Source organism: Ambystoma mexicanum, chromosome 10, assembly GCF_040938575.1.
Source record: "Ambystoma mexicanum isolate Mex_15411 chromosome 10, UKY_AmexF1_1, whole genome shotgun sequence".
NCBI lineage: Eukaryota > Metazoa > Chordata > Amphibia > Caudata > Ambystomatidae > Ambystoma > Ambystoma mexicanum.
In genome coordinates, this window is record NC_090932.1 from 1,531,499,572 (window position 1) to 1,531,520,852 (window position 21,281).

At 49.5% G+C, this 21,281-nt stretch overlaps 1 protein-coding gene across 4 annotated transcripts in view; it reads left to right on the forward strand.

The window, feature by feature from the left end:
* The first annotated feature begins 548 nt into the window (after positions 1-548).
* Positions 549-21,281, forward strand: part of BICDL1 (BICD family like cargo adaptor 1) — a 620,165-nt gene continuing 599,432 nt past the window's right edge. For 2 of the 4 annotated variants that reach the window (XM_069619731.1, XM_069619732.1), the window contains exon 1: positions 549-1,247. In XM_069619731.1, the coding sequence (XP_069475832.1) occupies positions 909-1,247 (339 nt within the window). In that variant the 5' untranslated portion in view covers positions 549-908. The remainder of the gene's footprint in view (positions 1,248-21,281) is intronic. The other 2 variants (XR_011276216.1, XM_069619730.1) reach the window with 1 other exon arrangement.

Here is a 21,281-nt window from a genome sequence, read left to right on the forward strand (position 1 = left end):
CTCAGAACCATATTTCTGAGCCTGATGGTACTAGGCCCTGGCCAGCCCCAGCCCACTTAAAGCCCCGACCTTACCATACTCTATGTGTTTCATTATTGTACATCACCCTATGGCTCTACTCTGCTTAATCTCTTTAAAGTTTAGAGGGTGCGGTCCCTACTGCTGTCCCGAATGAGCTGAGTGCACACAGCCCAGGCAGCCCAATAATCAATCACCCCTGACTGCAGCGCGTGCGCTGAGGAGGAGGCCGCCCGGGGAAATGATATTGCTATTTACTAGGGTCATACAATCAAGCATAGGCGTGAGGGGTGCCTTACAGACCCCCAGGTGCACTGCTAGGCTGACTTTGCTGGGCTGGCTGGGCAGCAGCAGACATCGTGCACTCAGTGCTCTCAAACGGAGTCTGATTTCGAGTAGCACTCTTGTCTTTTTTAATGTAGGTAGTAACGTACCTGGTGTACTTAACTTTATAAAATGAAATGATGCAGCATTGCAGGCGTCACGCATCGTGACGGCGGCGCTGGAGCCTTTTGGAGGACTCGGCCTTCTGGCGCCCCCTAGAGGCTGGCACGTCAGGCAGCCGCCTGCACGGCCGGATGCAAAGACCGGTCGTGGAGGCTGTCAGGAACCCTGCGAGGGGGCCCTGGACACCAGAGAGCGGTGGCGCAGTGGGCTAGGGACCGGTCCCAGTGAAGGGTGATCCAGTGCCCCCCGCCCCCTGAGGTTACCTGCAGCCTAGGGAAGCTCTTCAGGGGAGAGGCGCTTCCCCGCCCGCTGCCCGGGAGAAGGTGCGGGAATCCTGTAGGCGAGGCGGGGAGGGTGCGGGCGGGCGGGCCGGCGGGGCTCCCCCATGCCCTGGAGGCATCGCCGGGCTCTGAGCGCACCCGTAGGCCGCCCCCCTCCGGGGCATGTCCGTGCGCCTCCTGGGGCTGGCGGGCCTGACTTCAGCACCGGCCGAGCCGGACAGCGCCCGCATGGAGGAGCTGGAGGAGGGCGGCGGCGGCGGCGCCCTGCCCCCCCGGCCCGGGGAGCTGGACCTCGAGGAGCTGGCCACGCTGGCCGCCGAGCTGCAGCCCGAGAACGGCGCCCTCCAGGAGGGGCCCGACCCCGAGCTGCTCTCCGTCTACCGGCAGAAGGAGAAGGACCTGATCCTGGCCGCCCGCCTGGGCAAGGCGCTGCTGGAGAGGAACCAGGACATGAGCCGGCAGTACGAGCGCATCCAGCGGGAGCTGCAGGACAAGCTGGAGGTGAGACCAGGAGCGCCAGTATAAACCAGTGCAATGGCCAGTAGCAGGGGCGCAACGAACCCACCATTTCTAACCCTTCAAACATGCGAGGCGCTATCTTCAGAGACGGTGGGGGAGGGGCACATATATTTGGGTGGGGGGTCATATAACTCCTTTATGCATTATACCATGACTATTGTAGTGCAGCTTCAACTCTCTCCTTTAAGCCTGCAAGCACCCTCTTATGGACTGCTGTGAGAATGAGCTGTCTCCGGTCCCCCTACCCTTCCAATCACTCCCCTGGCATGCAGGTACTAACGCCACACCACGATTGGAATTGCCTAAAATGTATCCATATGAATGCAGGTGCTAACAGTGACATGCGGCTCTGTAGGTCAGTCAGGTACAGTGAACATATGGGTGGGGGGTAGGGGGGATTGGCAGCCGAATGTTGTTGCGCCACTGGCCAGCACTTACCAGGGTACATGCATGAATGCCTACAGGGGATACACGCTGAATGACAAGCTCGCGGTGAGAGGCCCAGCCAAGGCCCGCCAGTATAAACCAGTACAGTGGCCAGTACTTACCAGGGTATAGGCATGCCAGTTTATAGGGAGATCCACATTGCAGGGCAAGCCTGAGGTGGGAGGCCCGGCAAAGCGCTCCAGTATAAACCAGTACAGTGGGCAGTGCTTACCAGGGCTTATGCATGAAAGCTTATGGGGGGATCCAATCTCCATGGCAAGCTAGAGGTGAGAGGCCAGGCCCAGTATCCTCAGTATAAACCAGCATGGTGCAGCGACCAGTTCTTACCAGGGTATAGTTATGACACATTACGCAAGCTTGAGGTGAGAGGCCAATATGGGGCGACCCAGGACAAGCTTAAGGTGAGAGACCTGGCCCGGCCCCGCCAGTATAGACCGGCACAGTACATGGGCCCAGTATTTACTAGCAGCATAAGGGCCTATGCATGCAACAGTATGGGGACACGCTCGAGCTGAGAGAAACGGACCAGTCTCGCCAGTGTACACCAGTGAAGTACACCGTCCTGCTCTTACCAGCACAACCAGGGTCATGGCATGGAACAGTAGGGTGAGATCAACGCTTCAATACCAGCAAGAGGGGAGAGACCCGGTGCAGTCCCACTAGTATAAACCAGTACAGTACATGGGTCAGTACTTACCAGTATAACCAGGGCATGGGCATGGAACAGTATGGGGAAATCCACGGGTCTGTACTAGCAAGAGGTGAGAGGCCTGGAGCAGTCACACTAGTATAAACCAGTACAGTACATGGGCCAGTACTTCCCAGTATAACTAGGGCATAGGCATAGAACAATATGGGGAAATCCACGGTTCAGTACTAGCAAGCGGTGAGAGGCCCGGTGCAGTCCCACTAGTATAAACCAGTACAGTACATGGACCAGTACTTCCCAGTATAACCAGGGCATAGGCATGGAACAGTATGGGGAAATACACACTTCAGTACTAGCAAGAGGTGAGAGGCCCGGTGCAGTCACAATAGTATAAACCAGTACAGTACTTTGGTCAGTACTTACCAGTATAACCAGGGCATAGGCATGGAACAGTATGGGGAACCCACGGTTCAGTACTAGAAAGAGGTGAGAGGCCCGGTGCAGTCCCACTAGGTAAACCAGTACAGTACATGGGGGGCCAGTACTTCCCAGTATCACCAGGGCATAGGCATGTAACAGTATGGGGAAATCCATGCTTCAATGCTAGCAAGAGGTGAGAGGCCTGGTGCAGTCACACTAGTATACACCAGTACAGTACATGGGCCAGTACTTCCCAGTATAACCAGGGCAAAGGCATGGAACAGTATGGGGAAATACACACTTCAGTACTAGCAAGAGCTGAGAGGCCCGGTGCAGTCCCACTAGTATACAGCAGTACAGTACATGGACCAGTACTTACCAGTATAACCAGGACATAGGCATGGAACAGTATGGGGAAATACTAGCAAGGCCCAGTGCAGTCCCACTAGTATAAACCAGTACAGTACATGGGCCAGTACTTACCAGTATAACCAGGACATAGGCATGGAACAGTATGGGGAAATACTAGCAAGGCCCGGTACAGTCCCACTAGTATAAACCAGTACAGTACATGGGCCAGTACTTATCAGTATAACCAGAGCATTGGCATGGAACAGTATGGGGAAATCTACGCTTTAATACTAGCAAGGCCTGGTGCAGTACTACTAGTATAAACCAGTACAGTACAGGGACAAGTACTTACCAGTATAACCAGGGCATAGGCATGGAACAATATGGGGAAATACACGCTTCAATACTAGCAAGCGGTGAGAGGCCTGGTGCAGTCCCACTAGTTTAAACCAATACAGTACATGAGCCAGTACTTACCAGTATAACCAGGGCATAGGCATGGAAAAGTATGGGGAAATACATGCTTTAATACTAGCAGGAGGTGAGAGGCCACGTGCAGTCCCACTAGTATAAACCAGTACAATACATGGACCAGTACATACCTGCATAACCAGGGCCTGTGCATGGAACAGTATGGGGAAATCCATGCTTCAATACTAGTAAGAGGGGAGAGGCCCGGCGCAGTCCCACTAGTATAAACCAGTACAGTATATGTGCCAGTACTTCCCAGTATAACCAGGGCATAGGCATGGAACAGTATGGGGAAACACACGCTTCAATACTAGCAAGAGGTCAGAGGCCCGGTGCAGTCCCACTAGTATAAATCAGTACAGTACATGGGCCAGTACTTCCTAGTATAACCAGGGCATAGGCATGGAACAGTATGGGGAAATCCAGGCTTCAATACTAGCAAGAGGCGAGAGGCCCGGTGCAGTCCCACTTGTATAAACCAGTGCAGTACATGTGCCAGTACTTCCCAGTATAACCAGGGCATAGGCATGGAACAGTATTGGTAGAGCCAAGTTGCAGGGCAAGCTTGAGTTGAGACTAGAGGCCCTGCTTTGCCCTGCCGTTATGAGCCAGTACATGATCCATTGCTCACTAGTATAACCAGGGTCTATTCATGAGACAGTATGTGGAGTCAAAACTGCAGGAGAAGCTTGTAGTGCATGAAACAGTTGTTACTAGCATTCCATTTTTCTTTTTGAATGAGGGGCAACCAGGTAGGGCAGCAATGATAGGTGTTGCCTAGTCCCACCAGTATAAACCAGTACATGGGCCAGTAGTCATTGGTAGAATCATGGTATAAGCTTGAAATCATTATGGGGCCATCCCAACTCAAAGAAAAGCTGGTGTTGCGACTCCCTTGCATTTCGACCTTTAAGCACGAATGCAAGAGTCTGCACCTGCCTGTAAAATCAAGGAACAGGTGTTGCAATGCATGCAAAGACTATGTAACATTTTGATAGAGCTGCAGGTCAAGGTCACGGGAGAGGGCATGCCATTTTTACCAGAAACCTGAATTACCCCAACACGCATCTTTGTTTGAAGCAGTGGCAGCAAAGAACATCCAGGGAAATTAGTTCAGACTTCTTTTTGATATTAAGGAGAGTACGTACCGATCTATCAGGAGAAGGCCCTAGTCTTATCAAGTGAATCCCTCGCTTTAGAAGGTGAATGAGTGATGCTGGAAATGCTTTTGGGGACAGGGCCTCCTTGTCCCTATCCTACCACTTTCCTGAATGTATTTTCTGCACAGGAGTCCAGTTTTCAACCCTGGCAGTGCAGCTCTTCATCTTTTCCTTTTGGATGACCCATGGGATATCCCTATGGCACCCATGGGTAGGGGTATTCCTTGGTACCCCTAGTGTATGTTTTTGGACACCTGTGTGTTGCCCACAGAGCAGGGTATGGGCTGGTGGCAGCTACATGCTGACTTTACAGTGGCTCTGGGTGTCCTCCATTTTTGGGACACCCAGGCCCTGCCATAGGAATCAATGGATTCCTGAACAAAGGCAAGATGGGCAGTGAAGGCCCATGGCTTCCTACCTTTCCCCTTTGTTTCTCAATGTCCTGAGAAGCCCTGGCTCTGTTTTCCCTTCCCACCGATTGGGTGATGGGTGGAAGAACCATATATGGCTCGGGTGCTGCCTCTGCTAGCCTGGTAGGTGCCATCCCAGGGACTGCTTGTCTTGAGTAGACCCTTGGGGTGGTGCCTGAATGAATGGAAAGGGTAGTCAATTCACATTCTGTGTTGTGGGTGTCTGTTTTTGACTGTGTGTCACAGTGCCGGTGGTCCTGCCTGAGCGAGCCCTATCTGAAACTGGAGTAAATGCAGTGTGTGCTCTGAAAAGCTGTGAGGTGTCTCCAATATACATCCACTGTTTTGGTTGTCGGGTTTTGGGTGAATGGCCTGAATACCCGTGAGCCTGATTGGGTGCTGTCCAATGAATGGACTAGTGTGTGATTGGCTGACTGAGCCTAGCTCCGCCTGAGTGGATGGTGGGATTTGTGTATATCAGAAGGCCCCCTCACTTACATCAGTGTCAAAAGTCAGAAGCTTGGAGTGTTCCTGGAAACCTGCATTCTGAATCCAGCTGGAGGAAGAGGTTCTGCTGCTACAACTTCTCAAGAAATTGTAAGGTTGCTGTGCTGATTCAAGGACTGATCAAGAGAGGACCTGGAGAGGCAACCTCTTCCCGTAGTTACAAGGGGACATCGTGCAACTGCTGCTCTTCACCCAAAGTGTCCTGGAAGTCAGTCGTGAGTGCCTTCCGTCCTGCAGAAGTATCTTCGTGGGTCCAGAAGAAGAGTATCCAGACATCTTGAGCCCAAGCGGCGTGCTGTGTCAGGACGCTGTCCGTGAACAGAAGAAAACCTGACTGCTATGCATTGCCCAGAAGAGGGGATACCTTGGCATGGTGCTGCCCAATGCCTGGACCTTGCCAAGTTCCAATCAACCAAAGAAATCTTCAAGGGGCAATGTAACCACAACATCTGCCCACTTTTCCACGGCTGAAGAAGCCCAGTGCCACTGCCTCCAGAGAAGTGCCAGCTGGTGGGTTTCCCGCCATTCCGAACTGAATATTAAGTCCCGAGGGTCCAGACTTGGTGGAGATCTGCAGAGCAGTCCAGTGCTCAGGTCCAGCTCACCGGAAGTCATCTTGTTATCTGTGTTGCGGCTGCAGCACCGAAGAACTGAACAGTGACCAACCACAAACTAGAGAAACCTGACACCTACATCTGACACTGCACCCGCTGCCACCGAAGGTCATCCACAGAAACCGAAGAACTTATGTTCACCTCCAAAGCCTTGTCGAGGTCCACAGCAAGTTTCATCTTCGTGGGATATCCGCAACCGGCGTAACTACCCGTCCAAGCAGACTACCATGACAGACCTTCACTGCTGCCTTTCTGACACTGCTTGGTTCCCTTCTCCTGCTCGACACTTATGTCCCAGTGGTTCCTTCTTCCAGAGAGGGTCCATCTTCAAGAGGCACCGTCGAGTAAAGCTGAGAAACTCCACCACTTCACTTCCAAGGCACCCAAGGTACCATGATGAGGAAGAGGGGTTCCTAATGCAGGAGTTATGCAAGGGTCCCATATTTGTCTTGGACTCGACTCGCCTGTTGCTACCCAGGTACTTTGGGGGTGGTGGGACCTGTAGAAATAAGAACAGACAATTCCTGAACATTTATGGACTGGGCCTTAATATAAAAGCAAAGCGTAACTTACCTTTTTATTGCAGGTTGCCCAGGTGGGAAGGATCTTATTTATTTACTTATGTATTGGACATTTGTATGGTGCCTATACACAGGTGTTTCCAGGTGCCACAAGACAAGATGGGGAGGGGACATGGGAATCAAAAAGGAAGAACAACAAAACTGGTTATATTGGCGTTATGACAATCCTATCATGCAAGTGCATGACAAGGTGGTAAGTGCAAGGGGGGAGGGGTAGAGGTGCAAGAGTGGGGTATCCCTAAGGGTGGGGGTGGGCAAGTGCTGGCCAGGTCAAGGCGGCAGCAAGTGCCAGGGGAGGGCAGGGGGAGGGAGGATGTGTGCAGTGGACAGGAAGGACCAGGTTGGGCTAGTCCAGGGAAGGGAGCCCAAGGGCAAGTGCTGGCAAAGGATGCTGGGGGAACTGGTAGGGGGGGTCTGGCCCCTGGTGACTCTGAAGGGACCATGCCCCAGTCACAGCGGCAGATGGAGAGTTAGCAAGGGAGGGGGAGAGGGAAGGAAGAGGAGACAAGGAAAGTCTTGAGAAGTTTCCGAAACTTAAGAAGATCTGGCTCAAGCCTGAGGGGAAGAGGGAGGCCATTCCAAAGGGACGAGCCAGCCGAGGAAAGGGATCCATCTCCCACTCTCTGCTTTGAGAAGTGTTTGACCTGCAGAGAGTTGGAGCCAGGAGCCCGAAGGACTCTGGCCGGGAGGTATTTAGGGATTGAAAGCTGGATGAAAAGCTGTCACAGGCTCCGAGCAGCCTTGTGGATAATGCAAGGAGTCTTGAATTTGATCCTTGCGATCATCGGGAGCCTGTGGGGAGATTTTAGGGCTGGAGAGATGTCGTACCTGTGCTTGAGGCCAAGGACAAGTCTTGCAGTCTTGTTCCGGGTTAGCTGAAGGGGGCGAAGGGAGGTTAAAGACATGTTGAGGAAGAGGCTGTTGCAGTAGTCAAGCCTAGAGAGAACCAGGGCGAGGAAAGGTAGAATGCCTCTGAGGAGGTGCAGCTGAAAATTGCACTTCTTGGCAAGGTCCGTGATGTGTGGAGAGAAAGAGAGAGAGGAGTCAACGCTGATCCCAAGGTTGTTTGCCTCACAAATGGGTGAGGGGAGAAGGCCCAGGGAGTCAGGCTAGAGAGTGGGGGAGAAGGTGGGGAAGAACAAGGAGCAGGCATCCCAATGAGAAGGATCTCTGTCCTACTGGCATTAAGGCAGAGATCACTGGCAGAGCACCATGCCTGAATAGCAGTCGGGTATGAGAGAGGAGGGGGAGGAGGTAGAGGAAGACAGCGTGAAAGAGAGCTGTGTCTCATCTGCGTAACACTGGAAATGAAGGGAGAAAGTGGAGATCAGGTGAGCCAGGTAGAAGTTGAAGAGCCAAGGCGATAGTATAGAGTTCTGAGGGGCAGCACTGGTAGAGAGTGAAGTGGAGGAGAGAAAATGACCCATTTGCACTTGGGAAGGTCTATTTGAAAGGAAGGAGGTCAGCCACACCAGTGGACAGTCCATGATGCCTAGGGTATCATGGATACGGTTTATGAGGATGGAGTGGTTGACTGTGTCAAAAGCAAAAGAGAGATCGAGGAGGATAGGAACAGAGGGAGTGTTAGTGTCCAGGGTAGCGAGTAGGTCTTCACTGGTGTTCAGGAGAGCAGTTTATGTGCCTCTGGCAGCCCTAAAACCGTACTGGTGGTCATGGAGGCAGCCGGCCATTTCGGTGTGGAAGGTCAGTTGGGGGAGAACCAGCTTCTCCGTGAGTTTGCCCAAAAAAGGGGTGATAAAGATAGGGCGATAGTTAGCCAGACAATAAGGGTCAGCAGATGGCTTTTTTAGGAGAGGGTTCCCAAGAGAGTGCTTGAGGGGTTGAGGGAAGGAGCCAATGGCAAATGAGTGGTTGCAGAGGTCAGCCAAGGCTGGAGCGAGAGAGAGACGATGTTGTCCTTGATGGTTGATGGAGGAGCAGGGGAGCGCCTGCAGACTCATAGAGCGGACAACTCTAGAGATCTCATCTGGTGCAATGGGAGAAAAAGAGGAGAGTATGGGAGGGAATGGGGGGCCAAGGGAGGCGAGAGAAGGGAGAGGGTGTGCAAGGGAGCAGCAGATGACAGAGAGGACAGGATGTCCAGAGTTTTGGAGGAAAGGTGGGCGGCCAGTGCAGAGCAGAGGGCCTGGGAGGGAGGAAGAGAGGAGGAGACTGTGGTACGATTGGCAAGTTCCTTGCAGATATTAAAGAGTTCAGACGTGTTATTGGTGGCTCCAGAGATGTGGGCTTGGACATGAGCCCTCTTCTTGGAGCAGATGGAGAGACGTTATTGCCTTTGGAGTAGGCGGCAGGCCAGTGTGTCAGAGGATGAGCTAGATGCCTGCCACTTCCGCTCTGCAGCTTTGCACTTGAGTTTCAACATGACCAAGTCAGAGTCATACCAAGAGTTGCATTTGGAGGCAGACGTCATGCGGATCCTCGTGAAGGGGTTAAGGATGTCCAGGGTGTTAGAGATAGAGAGATGGAGGTTAGCTAGAACCGACTCAGAAGGAGAGTCTAATGAATGGGCAGAGGAAGGATGAAGTAAGAAGCAAATGCAGCGACTGACACATGCTACATTGGTCGAATGATGGAGGAGACTGGCAGGGCAGACAGAGGCGTCAGGGGACAGGGTAGGGCAAGGTGGGAAGACAGGAGAGAGTGGTCAGACTAGGAGAGATGGGAATTGAGAGGGGTAGAGGAGGATGTCTGTTGAGATGGGAGCATCCAAAGTGTGTCCAGCAGAGTGGGTTGGGCCCACTGAGGGAAGTATAGAGAGGGAGATTGTTGCAGAGGTCACAGAAGCGAACAGTGGCCACATCAAGAGAGTCGAGATAGATGTTGAAGTACCCAAGAAAGATAGGAGGACAGGTTGGCCCATTCTGAGAAGAAGATGGAGGACGGTCCGGTGGGGTCTATAGATGGTAGCGAGAGTAAGAGAGAAAGTAGGTGAGACAGACAGCTTGCAAACAAGGCTTGCAAAGGACGAGTAGCTTAGATCAGAGCCACTCAACACAAGGCTGGGAGGTCCTGGGGTTGGATAGGATCATGTAGCCCTCAGGGAGAAGAGTCAGAAGCAGTGACAGAGCTGGCCTTGAGCCATGTCTCAGTGAGAGCAAGGACATTAAGGTCAAGGTCTTCAAGGAGGTGACAGATGTCAGAGGAGTGTTTGATAGCAGAGTGAGTATTGAGGGTAGCTATGTGAAGTTGGTTGCCCCCTTTAAAAGATTTGTGAGTGGGAACAGGGGTGGGGTGCCACCACTGGGGCAGAGGTGAGAGGTGGGATGAGGGAAGGAGGGGTGGAAGGAGAGGGGGGAGTTGAAGAGAGAAGGAAGACGCCTGTCAAGAAGGCAGAGGTTGGGCTGAGAGCCGTGGGCCATGATAGTGCATTATGATAGACGTTAATGGTGCATTTGGAAGATGCGAAGTGAGCCAAGACCACTTCCCATCTGGTGCTGTCAGTAATGGGTGAGGAGGAGAAAGGGGAGAGCACAGAGACCACATGAGAGGTCTATAGGTTAGAAGGAACAACAAAGAGAATGCCAATGATAGTCTGTCTGGAGGTAGCATTGTGTAGGTGTCTGCGATGGGCAGACGAGCGTTGGAACTCAGGAGTGCCTATTTTAGTTTCTTCCTTCCAGACTTTGTGAGGATATGAGATGGAGAAGCAGTTAGAAAAGATAGAGGAGACGGAGAGCACCATGGGGCAGAGACAAGAGGGAGGGCATAGGAAAGCAGGAGGGAGGGTCAGAAGCACTATGCAACAATAGAATCACACCAGGTGGCCAAGCAGACAGAAATCAGTGAGCACGCTGGAAATGCCCAGATTTACAGATCATTAACAAATTGGTAGCACCCCAAAATTCGATTTTGGCCAAAAACACCCAAAAGCAGTGCAAATGGTGGATGCGCAGTTGGAAGCACACCATGGTGGATGCACAGTTGGAAGCACACCATGGCGGATGCACAGTTGGAGGCACAACATGGTGGATGCACAGTTGGAAGCACACCATGGTGGATGCACAGTTGGAAGCACACCATGGTGGATGCACAGTTGGAAGCACACCATGGTGGATGCACAGTTGGAAGCACATCTGCATTTGAATTTAGCCAGAAAGCACTCAAAAGCCATACACATGGTTGATGCACAGTTTTGCATTTTTACTCTATGAAGTATTCTGGCAATGTTCTAACCTAATTGCCTGATTTTCTACATCTGTGGTTTTGAGGTTCAACAGTGTTTATTCATTTTAATGCAATTTATCACATCTATCAGTTGGTGCATTATTACTGAACTAAGAATAATTGTGGTACCAGATAGCACTGTATAAATTCAGTGAATTATTATAGAATCCTGTATACAAAGTGAGTTATGTAATTGTATATATCCTCCTAAAACTATTTTTATTTTATAAAAGAACTGTTTTAGCGCATAACATAGTGTGTGGACATTCCTCTGTGGGGATTCGGTGTACCTAAGAACCAGCCTGCATCACCTCCCTTGAGTGTCAGCCTTGGTTGCTCGTCCATTGCTACCCTTTGAGAGCCTTAGCTAGGGTGCCTCGGCGTCTCTACTCCAACCATAAGGGGGTGTAAGTACAGATACCCGCCTGCAGTCTTTACATAATGCAAGAATGGAACATTGAGAAATTTACTTAACACCAACTTCATTTGGTTGTATGCTCTGTGACAGACACGTGGAAGATTTTAAGTCAACCTAACACATGTATGTCTATGCTACGTGTAAGGCATTGAGAAAGCATGCGTTGAGCGAAACGTATTGGTGTATTGCGTAGTGAAAAATGTGTGTGGAACAATATTTCCATAACTCCTGTGTAGTACTCCTTACAATGATGAGTTGTACTGTATTATTCTATGTGAGTTAAATCAGCGCGCAGCGCTTTTTGAAACCAATGTGGTCCGACCAGCGCCAGAGTTTCTTCCTCTTCCATGAACAAAATAAAGTTGCCTGTTATCCTTGGGGTATTCCACATGGGCCCTGGGAAAATCAGGTATGAAGAGGATGAGCTTGAGCCGTTGAGATCAGGTAGAGGGGGGGGGGCAGGCAAATCAAGAGGCGTAGGATCCTGAGACCCCGCTTCCCCTGAGAGGCGATGAAGCAGGACCCTAGGGTCTTATGTGCAGAGCCAAGTCATCAGGGCCCTCTTGAAAGCTTTTGGTGGGTAAGAGGTTGCTGGGTGAGGAGCGGCCAGGACCATTAGACCTTTGTGGATGGTCTTGATGGTACTTCTGGCGTTCAGGAAGAGAAAACCCAGCGATCGGATTCTGGTTCGTTTTCTCAGGGTCTCTTTTAGGAGTGATTCTGGGTACCCGTTGCGCTTTGTTGGAATGCCTTTTTTGTGGACTTGTGGACAAGAAGATTGAAGGTTCACTCTTGGGTCTAGATGGGCGAGGTTTAGAATCCCGGCATAGATTTTGATAGCTTGTTCTGAGGTTCCAATGGGCGCTGCATGACAAGCTTGAGGTGAGAAGCCCTTCCCAGTATTGACCAGTGCCATCAGTGTAAACCATTATAATGTTTCATAAACACTATGGAAATATTCACTTTGGGCAATAGGCCAAGCCAGGGGTGAAAGGCCCTGCTCAATAACTATCTGTCCAACCCAGTTCACACCAGTGCATGGGCATGCAAAGCACAAGAGCAGCTGGAGGTAAGAGGGCCAGCATCCATCAGTTCCACCGGTATAAACTAGCTCACAGCCAGTATCCAGCGATTTAATGGCACTGCAGGGCAAGCTACACCAAACAATAGGTGGGTGGTCCACATAGCTCAATGGCACCAGGGAAAATACTAACTAAACTAATGGTGAGAAAGAGACCACATGGGACAAATCACAGTTCAATGAGTATTTCTGTTAGTAATTAGCAGTGAGGTGGGCATTGCCAACCAGCGCCACTAATGCGAACCATGTGGAGAAGCATGTCAGTAGCAGGAGAAGGTGGTGGTTAAGTGGCAGCACCCAATACTTTGACCATGATTAACTGGGAGATGGGCTTGCACAGAACAGGAAAAGCTGGAGGCAAGATGCTGATCCGGATAAACCTGGACACAGGCAATCTGGATAAACCTGGACACAGGCACATGCAGAGTGTGCCAGTGGTACAGGGAACATCATCCGTATTCTCAGCTGAACACAATTGTCAAATCATGTATATTATTAGATTGTCGGTAAACCAATGTTCATGATGTTCGTATGTTCTGCCCCCTTCTCGTGTTCCAACTTTCTCCTCACCAGCAGTTTGTTATTAGTTGTTTGTTATTTTATTGAATTTATATAGCGCTGTTCGCCAAAAGCACTGGTACAGATAAAATATGAAACAACGGTACAGTCAAACGAACAATGCAAACCAGTAAAAACAGAAAAGGGGGGAGAACAGGATTCAGATAGTGGAAAGAACAGATAAGGGGAGCTTTGAGGTTCGACTGAAAAATACAAAGAGAGGAGGAAGAGTGGGCAGAGAGATGGAGGCAATTCCAGTGTTTGGGAGAACGAAGAACAAAAGACAGCAAGCGCGAAGATGCGCATGGAGGCTAAGGAACAGTAAGAAGAAACTGATTCTGGGAGCGAGGAGAACGAGTAGAGGAATAGAATGAAACCAGCAAAGAGAGATAAAGCGGAGCAAGACCATGAATACATTTAAAGACAATCGATAGAAAGTGATAACGAAGACGAGACTCAAAAGGGAGAAGTGATATAGAAAGTAAAGCAGGTGTAATTGAGGAACGTGGAGACAGAGAAAAAAGGAGACGAACTGAAGAGTTCTAGATAGACTGAAGGGCAAGAAATGCGAGGCAGGAAGATGAAGAAGAAGAGCTGAACAATAGTCAATACAAGAGAAAACAAGATAGAGGAGATAGAGGAGAAGCTTAGTGGCATGGAAAGAGAGATAGGGGTGAGCACAATGGATATTGAACAGAGCCTAACGACAGGAACAGGCAGCGGAAGAAATAAGATGACAAAATAAAAGAGAAGGATCAAAGATTACACCGAGCAGAAGAGGAAAACGGTAGATAGGAAGGCAAAAAAGAGACAGCGGGAGGAGGAAGAGGAAGAGGGATAGTGGTAGCAGGAAAGAAGAGAACCTCAGTCTTCGAAGGATTGAGGTGTAGAAAATGAGAGGACATCCAATTTTGCACAGCAGGGAGGCAGTTAGAAACAGTAGAATGTAAAATTGCATCAAAGGAGAAGAAAGAAAAGATTTGAGTGTCGTCTGCATATGGATGGAGAGAGAGATTAAAAGAGGAGATAAGAGCAGAGAAAAGAATACTATAGAGTGAAAAAAGGAGGGGGCCAGAACAGACCCTTGAGAGGGAGCAGAGAGGAAGAGTGTCCAGCTCAAGTTACAGAATAAGACTGATGAGAAAGGTAAGAATGAAACTATTCAAGAACAGCACCAGATAAATCAAAGTGGAACAAGAAGAAATAAGAAGAGAGGGATTGACAGTATCAAAAGCAGCAGAAAGGTCAAGAAGAATGAGAATAGAAGAATATTTGGAATGACTTGCCAAAAGGTGAGCATTGGAGAAATCCAGGAGAACAGTCTCTGTGGAGTGGGAAGGCCGGAATCCAGACTGAAGAGGGGGTAGAAGGATCCAGAAAGATTAAGATTTGTAGTTTAGATAGGAAAGGGAGAAGACAGATTGGTTGAAAATTTGCAGGCATAGAAGGATCCAGAAACTGCTTTTTTAAGGTCAGAAGAATACGTGCATGCATAAAGACAGAAGGGAAACAAACAAGAATTAGAAAAGGAAGAGTTAATGAGGGAAGTTAGATAAGAAAGGAGATGGGTATAGATTTGGGGAATGAGAGTACAAGGAAGGGGATCTGAAGAAGAATCTAAAGGATGAACACGAGCAAGAAGAACAGAAATATCAGTATCGGAAAGAGGAGTGAAGGAAAATAAAGAGTAAGTAAAGGAAATTACAGGGAGGGGAGAAGGTGGGGTAGCAGGAGTAGTAAAAGAGGAGCGAAAGTAGCTACTTTGGATGTATGTAGTTAGCAAAGTTGGAGGATAAGAGAGATGAGAGAAGAGATGGATCAGGGGGTTTAGGAGACAGAAGAGGGCCTCATTACGAGTGTGGTGGTCCGGAAACAAGGGTGCTGGTAAGCTTACCCGCACCCTTGTTTCCGGACCACCACACTACCAGACTGCCTGCCGGGGCCGCCGTGCCCGGCGGTTTGGGTTTGTTTGACCTTGTGCAAATCGCCTGCACTAATTTTACCTAAAAACATTTGACCTTTTGACCAAATTGACCACATAACAAAGGAAAGCATATTTATGCGTGTAATATCATTCTTGCTATTTATGTTTGTTTTTCAAATTGTGTGCGGGGGGGGAAAAATAGTTTTCCCACACACAATTTCAAACACATAAACATAAATAGGTGCAATTATATTACACACATAAATTATTATTTCTATTTGTGTCCCCCTCCTCCATTGTTAAGGATGCGGAAGACACCCCTGCAACCCCCTTTTGACCTACTTACATGAACATGAGGAGCGGGGGACACCCCTGTAACTGCTGCACCTCATATTCAGGTATTAGCCTATGTGACCTGAAACAAAAAGGTCAATTTGGACCTGATGCAAAAAAGGTCAATTTGGACCACTCAGAAAAGGTCAATTTGGTCAAAAGGTCAAATGTTTTAGGTCAAATAGGCTAATACCGTGCCAGGCAGGTCTGACCCTGCCGGGCTCAAAACAGTCCGAGTAGGCAGAGTGGTCATGGCAGCACCGGCACCATTAGCAACGGTGCTGGTGTTTCCGAGTCCCCATTCCGATGCAGTCCTGTTGGACTCCATGGGAATGTAGACTTAGCGAATCCCCCGCCTGACTTCCCGCTCCGCCGGGACTTGTAATGACCCGGTGGCACCACGAAGTCCGGCGGCAGATTCAATGTTTCGAGGTCAGCTTCAACCCGCCGGTAGCACCGGCAGGTTATCACCAACCTCGTAATGAGGCCCAGAATCATGTGAAGAAGTTGAAGAAGGCGACAAGGATGATGGGACAGGGTAATAGTAAACTCAGAGAAGTAGGTTTTTGTTTTGCAGCAAGTAGAGCAAGATCATATGCAGAATGTAAGGGGAAAAGTATGGAGGGATCAGAAGAAGAACAAGACTTTTTACGGTGCCATTCGGCTTTACGTAGACAGCAACAGAGCGAGACAGGGTCAGGAGTAATTCATGGTTGGGGAGATTTACGAGTGGGTGAAAAAGGGCACGTGGGATAAAGAGAATTAAGTGTGGATAACAGGGTGGAATGCAGAGTACTTGTAGCATCATCAGGAGAAAGAGAAGAAAAAGCAGAAATAGAAGGAAGAGACGAATTTAGTAAAGGGAGGAAAGAGATCGAGTGGTGGAACTAAGATTGCAGCGAGTAACGATAGGTGTAGAAGAAGGAGGTGGGGGTGGAGTAGGAGGAGAAATCTAAAAGGAAAGTAGAGAATAATCTGGGGAGTAAGAGGGATGAGCAGACACAGGGTCCAAGGAAAGAAGTGAGGAAAAAGAAGATCAAGACAAGAACCAGAGGATGAGAAGGAGGTGAAGAAAGAAAGTGAAGGTGATATGAATCAGAGTGCAATATCAATGAAGAATAAGTCAGAATTGTAGAAAGAGGGAGAGTAAAATCGCCAAGAAGAAAGAAAAGTGAAGAGGAGGCAAGAAGGGAAGATAAAAGAAGATCAAGATGATCAATGAAGACGAGGCGAGTGATAGACAATAAGAAAGGAGACAGGAAAAGGCTTAGAAAAGGAGGAATAATGATACCCAAAAGAAGTAAAAATCAGGAGACCAGAAGGAGGAGTTTCACATCTCTTTCTATATTCCACTACTATTGTAATGTGCCCGGAGGCAGGGCTGCTCCACTTAGTACTGCCCCTGATGGGCAGTGTTTCTGGACGAAAGCACCAAGAGAAACACATATAAACAGATACAAATGAAGCAAAACAGCAGGGGGGTTACAGATGCGTGCCAACATCAACCATTCCAATCAGCATGAACCAGGACATGAACAAGTAGGCAGTATCGATAGATACAACAGTGGCTTCTGAGAAAGCTGGCGATAAAGGACCCTTTGAAAAGACTCACTTATTGGAGGAGGAAGTTTTACCAGATGCACCAGTGGCTTCTGGGAAGCTGGAGAAAAGGGACACTTTAGAAAGACTCACTTGTTTAAGGAGGTGGTATCGGTACATACATGAGTGGCTTCTGGGAAAGCTGGAGAGAAGGAACCCTTTAGAACGACTCACTTGTTGAAGGAGGTCGTCTCAGTACCTTCAGCAGTGGCTTCTGGGAAGCTGGAGATAAGGAACCCTTTAGAACGACTCACTTGTTGAAGGATGTCGTCTCAGTACCTTCAGCAGTGGCTTCTGGGAAGCTGGCGATAAGGAACCCTTTAGAAAAACTCCCTTGTTGAAGGAGACAGTAGTGGTAGATACACCAGTGGCGTCTTGGAAAGCTGGAGAGAAGAAGGAACCTTTTAAAAAGACTCACTTGTTGAGTGAGACGGTAGCGCTGCATACACCAGTGGCTTCTGGGAAAGCTGGAGATAAGGAACCCTTTAGAAAGACTCACTTGTTGAGTGAGACAGTATCGCTGCATACACCAGTGGCTTCTGGGAAAGCTGGAAATAAGGAACCCTTTAGAAAGACTCACTTGTTGAGGGAGGCGGTAGCGCTGCATACACCAGTGGCTTCTGGGAAAGCTGGAGATAAGGAACCCTTTAGAAAGACTCACTTGTTGAGTGAGACGATAGCGCTGCATACACCAGTGGCTTCTGGGAAAGCTGGAGATAAGGAACCCTTTAGAAAGACTCACTTGTTGAGGGAGGCGGTATTGGTACCTTCAACAGTGGGTTCTAGGAAAACTGCAAATAAGGGACCCTTTAGAAGGACACACTTGTTGAAGGAGGCAGTAGTGGTAAATACACCAGTGGCTTCTGGGAAAACTGGAGATAAGGAACCCTTTAGAAAGACTCACTCGTTGAGTGAGGTGGTATCTGTATATACACCAGTGGCTTCTGGGAAGGCTGGAGAAAAGGGACACTTTAGAAAGACTCACTTGTTGAAGGAGGCAGTATCAGTACCTTCAGCAGTGGCTTCTGGGAAGCTGGAGATAAGGGACCCTTTAGAAAGACTCACTCGTTGAGTGAGGCGGTATCTGTATATACACCAGTGGCTTCTGGGAAGGCTGGAGAAAAGGGACACTTTAGAAAGACTCACTTGTTGAAGGAGGCAGTATCAGTACCTTCAGCAGTGGCTTCTGGGAAGCTGGAGATAAGGAACCCTTTAGAAAAACTCACTTGTTGAAGGAGGCAGTAGTGGTAGATACATCAGAAGCTTCTGGGAAAACTGGAGATAAGGGACACTTTAGAAAGACTCACTTGTTTAAGGAGGCAGTATCAGTACACACATCAGTGGATTCTTGGAAGTCTGGAGATAAGGAACCCCTTAGAATGGTACATGTGTTAAAGGGGGCATTATCTGTAGATGCATGGGAAGCTTCTGGGAAAACTGGAGAGAAGAGACCCTTTAGAAAGACTCGCTTGTTTAAAGAGGCAGTGCCGGTACATACACCAGTAGCTTCTGGGAAAGCTGAGGATAAGGAACCCCTAAGAACGGTACATGTGTTGAAGGAGTGTAAACCAGGATTCGATCATGTAGGCGGCATAATCAGCAGGAGAAGGAAAATAAATTGTGATGGGGAGATGTCTTCACTAGACATAAATAAGAAAAAGTTGCGCACAGGGAGATTATGGGGCATTTGTCTCGGAAGGATAGCTTAGGAGCAACGTGCTCGCCTTGGAATCAAGATGACAATGAGCAACACAGGTTCGATTCCCAGGTCCGCGCTTAGAAACCTCTGGGTATTAAGCGCGTTATAAATAACCTATCATATCATATTATGGAGGACTCCCCTTATGCATCACTTGTACTGGTGTAAGGCAGGCCCTAGCACTCAGTTTAGCAAATTACAGAGATATCGTATTAGGCAGGAGAACAGCAGCAATCCTCCTGCGAGAGAGCCAGACTGGCACGGGAGCTGAGAGAGGGCGGGCTAGCTACATATTTAACATTGCCCCCAGTAAACAAATTATCCGTGGAGATGCTGGGGATGGGAGCCCAGACTCCTTCCTAAAGGACCACTCCAACCCTGCCACCTGGGTCCATCCAAGGGAACCCTGGTAATGACTAAGGCTACAACGCTTGAAGATATACCGAAAAACTGTCAATATTCAATAAAAACACCTCCCCGTGGTGTCAACCGAGCCCAGGAAACCCTGCATGGTAGAGTCCATTGGAAGAGGTTGGAGGTGTGAGCAACCCTCCCCCTGTCGAAGCAAGCATACCGACCAACACAGAAGGGAGCATGCAGCCATCATGCAGTAATACCCCATTGGACGACGATGGATGTAAGATATTAGCTGCCCTCACCCCCTTACTTCATTGACCTAGCCACGTTACGCCGGGCTGTCGGCTAACTGTGTGAGAAAACTACAGTGCAGGTGAGACATCTCTCCACCACCAACCTACTCCCCAAAAGTAGAGCATGCAAGGGCAGTGTCAAGGCTTCTAGAGATACTTAAGATTAGAGCATTGGGTACCCCACAGCACACATCCTATCCAAGATCTTTCACCCCAACAAGATACACACAAGAGGTACCACTGAAAGCAGAAAAGAATCGAGATAGGAGAGCCAGAACCAGACATGTGTGGCAGCAGCTCTCTGTCCCCACCTTCTCAGTATGGAGTGCACACACAACAACATGGAGCCACACAAGTATTGGTGCACGATGCAACAGTGCAGCTACAACTTAGCTTGGATGAAACAAGGCTGAAAACCATGGTTATAGGCAAAGAGGGCAGAACAGCCAGGGTCCAGCCCCTGTTCCAGAGGATCATGAAGTGAAGGACCGCGCGCATCCTCGCGTCGCGAGTGGTGCCCTAGGTGCATCTTCTCGCATTCACTAGTGCTGATGCAGCCCTTTCCCCCAACACAGGCCGGGGACTGTGAACTTATGGAATCTCATGGTCCATGTGCCCTGTCCCGTTAACCTTTTAAGGTTGGCAGCAGGAGGACCTGTCTGGTACTGCCATACTCTATCTGTTTGTAACAACTCTGCCCAATTTGTGTGGTCAATTCACTGCCCCCTTGCCCGGCCTCCTTCCACCTCCAGCCACAGCACCCTGCTTGCCAGCTCAGATTTCTGTGCCCTAGTTGGGCCAACATGATGGTGGACTTGAAGGCCCCTTCCCTCACCTTGCCATCCTTCATGTAGAAATTCACTCAGGGACTCCCAGGCCTTCAAGAGGAGAAGCGCCACCTCGACTAACCTTGGCACAAATCTACCCATGGAATTCTAGGGAATTCTGGCCATTTCCAGGGAAGACACCTGGGAACACCAGGGCAGCGCCTCGTCGGCTGTCATTTGAGGAAAATGAGGGAAGGAAGAATTGACCTCCTTCCCTAAAATCCACCGTTCTGTGCAAGTGAGACCGAAATGAGGCAGGTGCCCGTGGTTGGCTGCACACCCCCTCCTCCACTCCCCCATGCCATCTGTCCCTCATGCTCACCAGTCTCCCTTCCTTGATCTATTTTGGTTCTAACAGGTGCTGTGTAATTGCCAGGGAAAGTGCCTGTGCGGTTGTTTTGTGAAAACCTGAAGTTAAATGGAAACGCCCGGCTTGTTTATGCGCTGTAACCCTAGCTGTGACGCAACGGCCACGGGCTCACTAATATGGATGTAGTTAGAAGGGTGGAGTATTACTGGGACACTTGCGAGGTCGGGGGGGGGGTGGTTTAGAGGCAGTGGATACGAGTTTGGGAGGGAAAAGCGGGCCCATTCTTGGTGAATGTATCAGAGTTAGTAACCACAGACACGCCCCTTCTGAAGCTATATTCCTGGGAGTCTCACACAATCTGACCTTCCCATCTACACTGTCCAGTCCCTGGGGCTGCCGCGGGAGAGGCAGCCAAGTGTGGCCCCTTCAGGAGGCTACCAAGGCGGCACATTTCCTGGACCAGTGCTTAGCGGCTTCAAAAGGCAAATCCGAGCAGGGTTTTTCCGAAATCTCCTTCCTTCCGATTACAGTCGCTAAACTCCATTTTGAACATATTTGATTGAGTGAGATATACTCGGGCGAAATAGCGATGGGATGCTTGCTGCATTGAGAGATTTGCATCTCCTCCATAAACAAATAGGTGCCAAGGTGCCATGCCCACATTGTAGTCAGCAGCCCTGAGCTGTGGGCCTAACGCTGAAGTAAGAAGGCCATTGCAAAGGTGGGCACGAGGCAGACAAGGGTAAATAGGAACATATCAGGGTTATGATAGGATAGGTTATTTATAACGCGCTTAATACCCAGAGGTTTCTAAGCGCGGAC